Consider the following 13,553-nt stretch of genomic DNA (forward strand, 5'->3'; position numbering starts at 1 on the left):
ACAATGAAACCACACTTGCCTGTTGTATTATTACCATGTAAGTGCTGGTCTCTGGGTAGCTGGACTTTTGGACTTAACAATAGATCTTAATAAATGATGTCTTTTACCATTTCACTTTGAGATTTGTAACATGTATATTTCTTGTTCTTTTGCTTTATTTTAAAATTTTAAATGATTTAAATTTTTAAAATCATGTAAATAATTATTGTCCAAATTAAATGAAGCTATTGCCCAATATGGTAGTATATATTTATAATCTCAGCATTTGGGAAGCAAAGGCAAGAAAGTCAGGTCTCTAAGGTCAACCTCAGCTACATAGTGAGTGTGAGGCCAAACTAGGCTACAAAAGAGCATGTCTCCCAAACAAACACTCAAACATATATGTTTTGTATAGTGAATACCTCCAAAATCTCCATCAATAGCACCCAAGATAAGTTAGTGCTCTTGTGTATTTTCCCTGAAGATTCAAGCCTAGAAGATTTTGGAAGCTATGGTGATTATGTGTTGCTATTAATGCATGACAGTAAAGAAATAGCTTCTTTTGAGAAATATTATTTAATAACTGAACCATAGAATACAATTATATTAATTTAAATTGAACACAGAATCATGTTTTTATTCAGTTTGCATTTAGGATTTTAATTATTTCTCTAGTAGATAAAATGACAATTGGAGTTTTTTTCTGATAACACAAATACAAATACCCTCACTTGTTAAAAATAATGCAGCTATCCTTAATCTAAAAACAAATAGATTCTTCTACTAGCATGACTCTTTAGCATAAACTACCACTAATTATAAAACTTCTATTACAAAAATGAAATATTTTGGCCTTAAAGTTTACTCCCAGGGATATGAATCGCAAAGCTTCACTGCTATAAGTTTAAATTAAATACCTGAAGTATTTTATGTGCAAAATTCAATGAATATTAAAAAGCAGAGACACAGCAATTTAGTTGGTACTTTTTATTTTTTTAAATGAAACTTAGCTATATAATATTTTAGGGGAAGATGTGTTTGTCTTGTTTGGAATAGGACATCAAACATCTAATTCATGTGAACAAAAAAAAAGGACAGAATCACTCCACTGTACACAAGTTCCCAGATCCCACCCACTGAGCCAGGTACAGACCAGCCTGAGAAAGGGTCCAGCATCAAGCTCAGTCCTGGGCCCCATATTCAGTAGATGTGTTGGATGGTAAAGGGCTCGCCCTGGTAAATCAAGCCAAAACAAGCTGGAAGAGGTACCTACTTCACATGTACATCAGCAGCCTAAAGCCACAGAGATCACACATAAACAATTCACGAATCAGACAGTGAGAATCAGAAAATAAAATATCAGTATTTGACCCCAAGGAAATAGTCCCAGCATTTGGGAGGTACAAGGACAATTCGCATTCAATGCCAGGATGAGCTGTATAAGATTCGAAGTGTACCATGGGTAGAAGAGAAACTGTCTCCGAAGGGTTGGATAGACTTTTCTTTGTTTAGGGGACAGGGTCTTATTCTGTAGTGCAAACTGACCTGGACTAACTGTGGTCCAGGCTGGTCTGAGTCTTCTTGCAATCCTCCTGCATCACACTTCTGAGTGATGGGATTAGAAGCACAAGCCACCATGCTTATCAAGTGTAGTTTTTAAAACTTTGTTGTTTTGCTTTTTAGAAGTGAAAGAAAACCACTGGATGACAGACCTGAGAGAGTCTTTGTAGGTTCTCTATAATACTCCACTGATTTCTGTGTCTGTTGTTAGGCCACATACTCTTTTCATAACTCAAATGAGTACCTTTGGAGTACATTTAGAACTCAAGCAATGTGAGCTCCTCCACTTTGTGTGTATTGGGATTGTCTGGGGCTTGCATGATAATCTAAATCTTGCCTTTCCACAGTTGCTTAAACAATCTAGCACCACATACTACATGTATTCCTCTTTATTTTTATTAATTTCAGTATTCTAATAAATAGACATATATGTAGGCAAAATACAGTAAAAATAAAGGTTCATTTTTTTTTTTTTTTTTTTTTTTTTTTTTTTTGGTTCTTTTTTTCGGAGCTGGGGACCGAACCGAGGGCCTTGCGCTTCCTAGGCAAGCGCTCTACCACTGAGCTAAATCCCCAACCCCTCATTTTTAAGGTCTTTATTATGGGTTTAATTACATTTTCTGAGCTTCCTGTCATTGTGAGAAAAGTACCTAAAATAATCAGTTAATAAGAGCAAATGTTCTTATGATTCTGAGGTCTCAATCTAAGTTCCCTTCACTTGATTCTGCTGCCCTCAGGTCTCACGTAACTCAGTATACCATGGAGAATTGTGTGATAGAAGAAAGCTGCTCAATTTATGGTGGCCAGGAAGCAAAGAGTTCTCATTTTTGTAACACGGTTCCTCCATGCCTCTGCCTCACCCCCATGGGCGCTATGAATCATAAATGGATTAATTCACTCATGATCCAATTGCCTCCTAAAGACTGTCAACACTGCTGCTTTAGGGGCCAGACTCTCAATCCATGAGCTTTTGGTGGACAGCTAAGAAGCAAATCATAATAAGTGATAATACATATAACACAGTTGGCACACAGTGAGGTTAAATCATTGGAACTGAAGAGATGGCAGTGTTTTTTTTTTTTTTTTTTTTAGCAGAAAAGGGGCCATGTAGAGGGATTTTAATCTAGCAACATGGCTACTCTGGTTAGAATACAAACAGACCTGTAGTACTCACCTTCAATCCTAAATAATGGAAGTAAAGTTAGTCTCTAGGAGGAAGCACCCATGTTTGAAAGTGATGTCTAATTGAGTGGCAGACAAAATAACAAATCACAGAAATATTTGGCAGAATAGGATATGCCCAACTCTCAGGAGAAGAGAGAAGAAAGGGAAGGTACGTGGGGGAGAGGTGTAGTGTGAGAGAGGAGGCGGTTTTACTGGGAGAGTTTTACAGAGACGGCTGAAGAGAGAACAGCTAGACACAGGGACACAGAGGAAGACAGACTGAGCCAGAGAATGAGAGGAACAGAAGATCAGAACAGACTGCTAGAGTTTGTTTGAGGTCAAGCAGAACAATTCAGTCAGAAGCCAAGAGACAAGCAGCCAGATTGCATCCATCGTCTTGGAGAGGAATTTTAAGTTTAACTAGCCAGCCAGAGTTCAGAAAGAACAAGAAAGGGTGAGTTTATTTAGCAGTAAGTCTCAGAGGCTGAAAACATTCTAGGCCCAAATAAGATTCTATGGCAACTAGAAGCTTCCAGAACTAGGCCTAGGTTAGCAGACTGTTAGCCTGGGAGACGACAATTGTATCAGGCAAATAAAAGCTCAGAAGTTAAGAGCTCTTGCTGCTCTTGCAGTGGATCCAGCACCCACTCTGGGAGAACACAGCTGCATGTACTCCAGTTATACGATCCAATGACTTCTTTTCCTTCCAGCGGTACTTGCACATATGTGGCATGCATTCATACATATACACATAAAATAAAAATACACATAAATAAAGGGAAAGCATGAAAAGAATGAGCTCATTCTTTCTGTAATCTCAACCAGAATGACTATCAGCTTTCTCAAACCATGAAACCCTAGTAAAATATGCATAAATTTACTTAAGTTTTTCAGGTTTTCATTTCCAGACCTAATAGAGTTAGTTGGTGTCAGATGATGTAGATTGTATTTATCTGTACAAACTTACAGTATATGGGTTGATTATTCATCCCTCAAATCCACGAAGACACAGAACCTCCTAATGTGAACTTCCTTGGGAAATCAGGGTACTTGCTGTTGTACTTAATTTAATAAGATCACATTGTAGTAGAGTAAGTTCTACATCAAATGCTTAGTATTCTTACAAGAAGGTGATATATATATATGAGAGAATAAGAGATTACACTTGTTGTTTGAAGCCCAGAAACACCAAGAGCCACTAGGATCTAGAAGAGACAAAAAATAGATCATCCTGCAGACGCTGTAGAGGGAGATTGGGTTTGTTTACTTCTTCATCTCAGACCAGTGACCTCTAGAACTATGGGAAAATAATTTCTTATCTTCAGACACCCACTTTGAAGTGATTTTATGGCATTCTTAGAAAGCTGGTGTAGATATTGGTATCATATATTGGACATTGTTGCAAGAGATGCCTGAAAATGTGAAGTGGCTTTGGAATTGGAGCTGAATGAAATACTTTTTAGAGTACAATAGAAACAGCGTAGATGTCCTTAAGAAATAGTGTGTGGCAATAGGGACATCCAAGTCAATCCTATTAATATACCATACATATACAGGTAATCATAGACACAGTTAGGTAAATATTTAAATATTTACCTTTTATAACGATTCATGAAGAAATGAAACCCATTTGGATGGACCCTGAAGGAAGGGTCATCCTCCTTACAAATGGTAGAAAATGTGGTACAATTTTTTTCTATTGGCCATAAAGAAGAAAGCTTTATAAAGGTTAAATACTAAGCTGGGATTTTTTTTTTTTTTGGAACAATGAAGATGCAAAATCTATCAGCATCTGAGAGTGCTTCTGGAATTGTTCACCAAGTCTCTGTACCTTCAAACAGCTTCCTAGATACTTAAGCCTGACCACAAGTACAAGCCAGAGACAAAGCCAGAGAACCAAGAAGTTTCTGCTTCTGGGTATGATGAAAACCATGATCAAAGCAAGTGATCGATTAAAGGGTTCATTTGGCTTATGCTTCCAGACCATAGTATATCAATGCAAGAAGAGAGGAAATCAAACAGGGCAGGAAACAGGAAGCAAGAGCTGATGCAAAGCCATGAAGGAATGCTATACTGACTTGCTGCATATAACTTGCTTAGCCTACTTTCTTATAGAATCCAGGACTACCAGCTCAGTTGGCCCAATCATATGGAGGCATTTTCTCAATTGAGACTTCCTTCTCCCTGATGACTCTAGCTTGTGCCAAAGTGACACAACCAGCATAACAACCTTTGATAAGTCTTATAACTTAGAAAAGTCCCTGAATTAGAATGTTTTCAATAAGACAGGCATCCCTATATTACATACAGCTTGCTGCTACACTACAGGTAATTAGCTACTATCAGCTTCTGTTTCCAAATCTCTTCTTAGCGCCAAACACAAATCACATCTGCAGTCCCATTTCTAGAAGACTCTGAGACCCGTCATACAGATGAACAGGATGGAGATGAGTCTAATTTCAGCAAAAAGGAAAGGTCTAATTACACTGACAAAGAGAGGTCTTTGATGTTGCAGCCTATTCTCAATTCTTCAGACAGCCTCCTTACCAATCAATATTCTCAATGCTCACACATGTCTCTAAAATTTCAACCTGTGGATTCAAGGTCACTGGCTGTTGGCATTTCTCAGTGATTTCACTAGAGCAATGATTTTCAGAGGCTTGAATAAGGTTACAGCTGTTGAGTTTGATTTCCAAAGGACATTTGGCAAAACATGGCTACATTTTTAGTTATCACAGCTTGAATGGAAGGTCAGCTGCTTGGGCATGTAGTTGGGAGAAGGAAAAAGCTGGATCATCTTACAGACACAGGCCACCTTCTACACCACATTATCTAGCCCAAAGTATCCATAATGCCTACACTGAGAAATCCTAGTTTTGAGTAACAAAGAAGCTGTATTTCTTGACACAAGTTTTGAGGCATGAATTTGTAACTCTGGACTTTTGCTCATCACACAGACACACACACACACAGACACACACACACACACATACATACATACATACATATATAATATTTAGATACACATTTAATATTTATTATATTTAAATATATATATTTGTTGTTGCAAAAATATAAAAAATAAAAAAAAGTAAGGTTGTCTTTTACTCCCCTTAGGTCTGGCACTGCAGTGCCCCAAGATATCTGCTGGATATCTTAATTCTCAGTCAGCAAAGCCTCTCACCCGCTTTGCTCCATCCCATATCACACTGTCGAAGGCCTCTCTCTGAGCAATCTCTCTACCTATGTAGTTCCCAAGGCAGGTTTCCATGCCAGAAACACACATCCCAACTCCGTGGTGGCCCAGACCAGCCGCCCACACTCCATTACACTTAAACCTACACATGAAAGAACACACAACACAATAACCTTTGACCCAATTGAGAAGATATAATTGCCCACCTAAACATACAAAACCCAATACACATCCATCCCTTAAAAACATCCGTAATAAACTGTGAAGGTACAGTGTGGAATCTTAACGTCACCTGCCATATTGTCCTGCCACAGCTTCTCTCCCTCTCCCTCCTCTCTCCTCTTCCTTTCCATTCCAGTCTCTTCCTCTTCCTTCAAACTTTTCTCCCACCCATCCTTCCTTCTCGTCCAGTGACAGGCCTCTTTCTGTCTTGTGCCTGCCTCACCTGTGACATCATCCCACATGTATTGGCTGTTCTTGGAGCTGCTTTCCAGTTCATCCCAGGCCATTTATTTTTTGCTCCATCCTGATGGTCTATTATAAGAAGTGCAGGTTTCCCCATTGACTGTGATCAACAGGCATTTTATTTTAAATGATCACATGTAATAATTTAACTAGTTATTTCTTACTACAATGCCTTCATTTTATTGGCAATAACATTCTCCCTGTGTTTTGAGCCAAACCATATCAAATAAATCTTTCAAAGGATGCAATTTTATTTCCTTTTTATTACTCAAACATATAGTGTACCAATCAGATTTTTAGTTTCGACATGCTCTTAGCCCTGGAAATTTCTGGTTTTTAAAAAAATATCTCCCTTCACTCTTGACCCCCACCACAGTTTAGCTACATACTTAACATTTTTGCGTTTGAACAGAAATATCAATTCCTCTAGAATGCTTTTCCTTTGTGTTTCCTCCCCTCTTAGCGTGTGTATTCTTTCTTTGGTTGTCCAGAGTAACAGTAATTTACTTGATTATATATTCAGCTGTATCTTAAACTGTGGCTGGGAAAAGACTATAATTATTTTTCATAAGGTACATTCCCTAAATTGCTGTATATGGTATTTACTAAATATGTTGTAGTGAAGTATCTTTGAAGAGTTAACTCCTCATTGCATTTAGTGATTTGATGTCTACAAATTTCACTTACAATTTTTCAAAACATTTCATTTTCCATGTTAAACGTGCTGACATTCAACATATATTTGTGGAATAAATGAATGAATGTAATCGATTTCATTCAAGCCCTTGTCTAATATAAGAGTAGCTCAAAAACTGTTAAGACTGCTGCAGATATTTTAATAGCTTCTTTAGGATAGGATGTGGCATCTGAAGTTGCTGAATGACTGCCCCATGGAGTGCATATTTCCCTCATTTTTAATGCACTTAAAAATAATCTTAAACAATTTTTGTAACTTGATACCGGGTACTGTTTTCTGCCGGTATAGATACACAGTCTGAGAAACTTACCAAACTGAACATGGTGGCATATTCCTGTAATCCTAGTACTTAAGAGGTTGTAACAGGATAATATGACTTCACGATTAGGCTGGACTACTAATGGGCAAGACTGACCTTCAAAAAACAAAGGAAATAAACTACAATATGCTTGTGAGAGGAATTTTGCCATAGTTGTGTTATGTTTTTTTAGTTGTTTATTTATATGGATGTCTTCCAATCAGAAAGTGGTTGGTTACTCCTATATCCTTTGTGCCACTGTTGCACCAGCATATCTTGGAGGCAGGTTGCTTTTGTTTGTGGTTGGGTGCTATTGATAATCACCTTTCTCCTCCTCTGGTAGTGTGCAGAGCACCTTAACAGTAGCCATTAGGGGTGCAGCTTCTAATTGAGTACTAGCTTAATGTGTCTATGTTCAATAACAGTAAAATGTGTCTTCAGCAATAGGAACTTACTGTCAGGTTGTAGAGAGCAAGTGATCGTTTGTGCTGTTTGAAAGGTTGTATGGAAGCCAGCCAGTGACTCAACAGGAGGTAACCCATTCTCAGCACTGCAGTTTTTACTTGGTGAGATAAGATATCTAGTTGAGGCATTGTCTCCCCCATACATCAATTAATGGATTAACTTGTGCAAATTGAATTCTTCAAACACTAATTCAACTCTGATGTAACTTTTACATATAATGAGCATGCTAACACATAGCTCTCTCTTGAGAGAGGACTAAATGTGAGTGGCCATACTGGGAACACAGATTTGGATCCTTCTAAATGCTATGTTCAATGAGGTAGTAATCTCATCAACTTTTTATTGTAATAGAAGAAAGTCACTTTTCAATCAACACTTTTCAACTACTCTGGTGGATGTATCAGGTAGGTGGGTTATGGCAAGATGGACAGAACTCTGTTATAAGCCTCGGATTCTCACTGACAACACTCTTATCCCTTTGACTGGTGCAATACGAGGGTTTTGTTAAGTTAGCTCATTCCAAAAGATTTTCAACTGCTAGTCACACAATGTTAGATCTGACACAGAGGTGGCCAAAGAATAACTATTTAGTAGGCAAAACATAGACAGGATAATTTGCAATTAAGGTCTAGATTGATAATATTCCAGCTTCTCCACATCACTGCAGTTTTAACCAATCAGCTTTAGCACACACAGCTTCATTCTAGGAATTGGCATTCAGAGCTTAGGGTAGCATTTAGCACGCATAGGGGAGCACATCTAATCTATTCCATATCATAATGGTCCTTGTAGTTTAGGAGGCTTATGCATAGGATTTAACAGATTAGGCAGAGTTTTAGTCAGAACAACTTGTCTTCAGGACAGAGGAATAGCTTGTCCATCAAGAAACAAACTCCCAGGTCATGTAAAAGAAATTAGTCATTATGATTAGAATCTTACTTAATAAAAACTCGGGCTGGAGAGATATCTCAGTGGCTAATAGCACTGGCTGCTCTTCCAGAGGATCCAGCACCCTTATGGTAGCTCACAACTGTCTGTAACTCCAGTTCCAGAAGTTCTGACATCCTCACACAGACGTACAAGCACATCAAACACCCTAACCATAAAACTTAATAATAATAATAATAATAATAATAATAATAATAATAATAACTTCTTTTTGTATGTGACATAACATTCTCATTTACAAACCTTTGCCAGTAAACACATTTTTGGACATTTCTACTTAAGGAAAAGCAATTCACTGAAGCAGTAGGTGGTGGGAGGGTATAGATACCAGTTATGGTTTTTAATAGTTCTTTAAGATTCCAAAGATAAACCAAAATCAATAATTGATCTTACGTAACTGGAAGGTGATGGGGAATGGTTTCAGGGAGGTCTATGTTTCCCTAGGCTATGGGCAGAGCTTCCCAGGCTGCCAGAGAGCCCTCTGATCCTTCTTAAAGTTACTGAGTTCCAGTCAACCTTACTCGGTTGGTTTCGGCTTTCTCCGGCGAGGGACCGAGTCTGCGCACGCGCACTCAGCTTCTGCTGCTAGCGGCTGGTTTCGTCTACAGTTTTTACTTCCTTCTTGGCAGAGCTGTATCCGGGTCGTTCTTCTCCCTATTGTCTCTGACAGTCGGCCCTCGACTGGAAATTCTGGGTCTTTTTTGTTGCTTCTGGTGCAGGCTAATAAAAGTTTTCTTTTTATTTCCACTTTTTACCGGGGCACTTCCTCTCGCAGGGCGGCCGGTTCGGGCCTGGCGCCCCTGGCCAGGGAGCGCAGGGGAAGTGGCGCCGGGCGGGCGTGGGGCGGGGGGAGGGACGGTAGCCCGCCCCTGGGGTCGCCCCAGCTCGGTCGGCGCACCGCCCTGCCTAAATAGCTGCTCTCCGATTTGTCTCCTTGGCCCTCTGCGCGTCCCTGGTACCTTGCCTCCCGCATCCTTCCCTAGGTCTCCAAACGACCACCTCACGGATTCCTTAGTAAGTGTATCCGAGGCCTCAGCCCCTCTCGACTTTTCTTTCCAGTCACGCTTTGCGGAGCAGGGAGGGTTGGATGGGTTCTCCAGGACAGACAGACCCTTGATAGAAGCTGCTCCGTGGTCCCCTGGAGTGAGCCCTGGCTTCCGAGATGTCGTGGCCGAATGTTTCTGTACGTTGTGGTGTCTGAATGAGGGATTGCCGAGTAGTCCTAGAAGTTAGGCGAGGATTTGGGCTGTTCGAAGTGGTCTTGGCCTTACCTCAGGGGCAACCAGGCCTTCTGCAACCAGCGTTCCCCAAACCCAACTTTCCCCCGCGATCACACTGTGGAGAAGTCAGTTAGTGATTCCCTGCACGAAGTCATTTCTATCTCCCTTAGCATCACAGTTCTTCCTGTTTGGTGAGATTGTAAAATGATTGTACTATTTTCTCTTTAACAGTGGATCGCAGCTCCAAGAGGAGGCAGGTGAAGCCTTTGGCCGCTTCTCTCCTGGAAGCTCTTGATTATGATAGTTCAGATGACAGTGATTTTAAAGTTGGAGATGCTTCAGGTAAATGTTTTCTTTCTCTATCCCTCTCGCAGCTTTCTGCCGTTCACTGCATTTTTAACTTTTTATTTTTTGAACCAGTTTTAATTAAAATGTTCATTTACAGTAAAAGCACACAAACCATTTATTTTGATCATTTAATTTCTCACATTTCCCTAAGATCCTTTCATTATAGCTTCTGCTTCCTGTCCATATTTACTCAGATGATTAGCTGATAGGGAGGGACCCTATTCTAAATGTAGAAACATTTTCCCCTTCTATACCCTAAAATATATTTATGCCTATATATCCGAATGAAGACTCGAGGTGCCCCAGATGTAGAAGAGTATATATGAATAATATAGAGCATAGTAACCTTGAACAGTGTTATTCCCATATTGGCTCCCTTGGCATACTTAGGGGATTTCTTTTTGTGCACCAGCTCTGACAGAATAAAGTCCAAGGAAACTTTGTTCTGTAACACAGCAGGTACAGTGCCTTGAGTAAATTATTTGTGCTTGCTTATATTGTAGTTGGTGATGTGAAGAGATGATGAACTTGTAGGTTCACATACTTTAAAAGCAGAAAGAAAATATTATGATTTTTCTTTATGCATTTCTTCTGTATACTTAATGTATACTTAATATGTTAAGTTTCAGTTAAAGCAGTCTGAGAAAATCATATGGACTGTTATAGCTGTAAAACATCAGTGAACATCTGAACATTGAGAAGGTTTTGTATTTCTCTCCCATTGATGAACATTTAGATAGTGTGTAAAATAAAAGCCTTTCTAATTTCATCCCTTCCATGGGCTCTTGAAGCACTGGGAGCATACTCAGGGCCTTTTATACGCTCTGCTGCTAGACTATACTTCCAGCCCCTCTGACATGTTTTAATATCCCATCATGCACCAACCCCTCTGACATGTTTTAAAACCCCATCATGTAGTTTGAGAATTTGAAATCTTGCTCCCTTTCTCCAACTCTCTCCTCTCTCTGTCTCTAAAGGTGGTGAGAAGAGATGAAATTAGTTTGTATCAGCCAGGCAGTGGTGGCACATGGCTTTAATCCTGGCACCTGAGAGGAACTCTGAGTTCAAAGCCAGCCAGGGCTACACAGATAAAAAACAAACAAAAAAATCACTTGGTTGGCATGAACAACAATGCCAACCAACCAGAGCTTCCAAGGACTAAACCACTGCCCAAAGACTACATGGACTGACCCTGGGGTCCAACCTCATAGGTAGCAATGAATAGCCTAGTAAGAGCACCAGTGGAAGGGGAAGCCCTTGGTCCTGCCAAGACTGAACCCCCAGTGAACGGGATTGTTGGGGGGAGGTTGGTAATGGGGGAAGGATGGGGACGTGAACACCCGTAGAAAAGGGGAGAGGGAGGGATTAGGGGGATGTTGGCCTGGAAACCAGGAAAGGGAATAACAATCGAAATGTAAATAAGAAATACCCAAGTTAATAAAGATGAAAGAAAAAAACCCAATGATTTAATGATATGTTGTTGGAGTAAGGAAAAATGATGCATTCAGAAATGTAACCAAAGCAAAGAAGCCAGAGCCTCTGTCTTAGTCATTTGTCTATGGCCATTACAAAGCATCGTGGCCATGGCAACTCTCAGGAGAAAAGAGTTGATCAGGGCTCACAGTTTCAGAGGGTGAGTTCATTAAAAAAAGAAGAGAGAGAGAGAGAGAGAGAGAGAGAGAGAGAGAGAGAGAGAGGCAACCCAAAGCAATGCTTTTGTTTTACTGTATAATAATAATAATAATAATAATAATAATAATAATAATAATCACTTGGTATTGTGTTACTATTAACAGTGTCAGCAAACAGAATTTGCATAATGATTTGCTACGGAATCTCATTTAGGTTTTCTGATAGCTCATTAAGGAGCTACTCCTTTACAGTCATAGAGGTACTGAGTTTAAAGGACTGTTCATGAGGCTCTTCAGAGACTGATATCCAGTGGGTCTAACTGCAAAAATCTTTCCATTGTTTAGATACTAAGAAGGGATTGATAACGTCTCAAATCAAAATGGCCTGGCAATTGTGGGGCCTGATGAGTTCATTCCAGCAGTCAACACTTGATAAAATTACCTGGATTAACTGTTTTCTAACCTTTACTTTGCAGCTCTTTATCTCCTATGTAGTTGATTCACTAGTATTTGATACTTTCAAAAAAGGAAAAGAAAGGAAAGGGAAATGAGGTAAATGTCTTCTTAGGGATGACTACCAGGAGTGTTCTTTGCTAAAATGTAGTACTGGCCTATCAGTGAGCTTTTAAACTGACAAAAAAATTGTTACCATTTAGAAGATAGGAATTAATGAAACAAACTGCACCATTTACTTTCTTTAAATGTTCAAAAATGGTTTTGTTTCAGTAAGTCCTGGTTTGATAGATTTATTATTTATTTATTTATTTATTTATTTATTTATTTATTTATTTATTTTGTTTATTGAGGTGGAGTCATTCATAGACATTTCTATTTATGAGAGATGAAATAGTCCAGAGATAAGTTTATAAGCTACCTTAAAAAGAATGTATGGTATTAAGCCAAATCAAGATTCCAGATCTTGATATATACTAATTATTGATGTTATATTTGGCTAATGATGACCCCTAAAAGCACTCAAAAATCCATACTATTTGTCACCTCTTCTATCATATAGTCCCCAGTTGTTTACTATCCTGCTTCCTGGCAAGTGTACGTGATCTAAGCCTTCAGGTCACAAGTTTGTTTTTGTAGTTTTTGCATGTTACTGGGAAAAAGAGCCATTGGAAAATAGTTTTATTTAAAATAATAGTCAATGGCAGGTGAGTCTTCTTTTTTACCTTGACTCAGGTGTGTCGGTGCTCATAGCTCAGATACTGACGTATGCTAGATCAGCACTATTTCCTCTCAGAGTTGGTTGAGGACAAAAAATAAATGTGCCCTAAGTTAGGGCACGGTTACAATTACATTAGTGATCTCCAGAAGAATCATCTGTGGAAATGTTTGGTGGAACCATGTACCAATGACTAATTTTTGTAGGTCTAAACCAGCCGAATATTGGAAAGTACATGGTTTAGCTTAAATAAAATATTTTATTTGATTTGTGCCTATGGTTAGGAATAATTATTTTTTACCTAAATTAAATGCTTTTGAAGATGCGAGCAGTTAGTAATGTTATTAACAATATATATTGGTGGTGTCCTGACCTTTCTCCCTTTCTTTGCTACATAAAGCAAAGTGGATT

The 13,553-nt window shown here is 39.0% G+C and overlaps 1 protein-coding gene across 15 annotated transcripts in view; it reads left to right on the forward strand.

Moving 5' to 3' along the window:
• The window catches only part of Phf14 (PHD finger protein 14), a 186,147-nt gene that overhangs the window by 4,615 nt on the left and 167,979 nt on the right, over positions 1 to 13,553 (forward strand). For 8 of the 15 annotated variants that reach the window (XR_010065688.1, XM_006236104.5, XM_063286468.1 and 5 more), the window contains exons 1-2: positions 2,419 to 9,786; positions 10,224 to 10,334. Coding sequence is in view for 13 of the 15 variants with exons in the window: in XM_006236104.5 (XP_006236166.1) it covers position 9,786; positions 10,224 to 10,334 (112 nt within the window). In the remaining 2 variants the exon portion in view is untranslated. Of the gene's footprint in view, positions 1 to 2,418; positions 9,787 to 10,223; positions 10,335 to 13,553 lie in introns of those variants that run through there. The other 7 variants (NR_174140.1, NM_001398908.1, NM_001398909.1 and 4 more) reach the window with 3 other exon arrangements.

Source organism: Rattus norvegicus, chromosome 4 (assembly GCF_036323735.1).
Source record: "Rattus norvegicus strain BN/NHsdMcwi chromosome 4, GRCr8, whole genome shotgun sequence".
In the NCBI taxonomy this organism is placed as follows: Eukaryota; Metazoa; Chordata; class Mammalia; order Rodentia; family Muridae; genus Rattus; species Rattus norvegicus.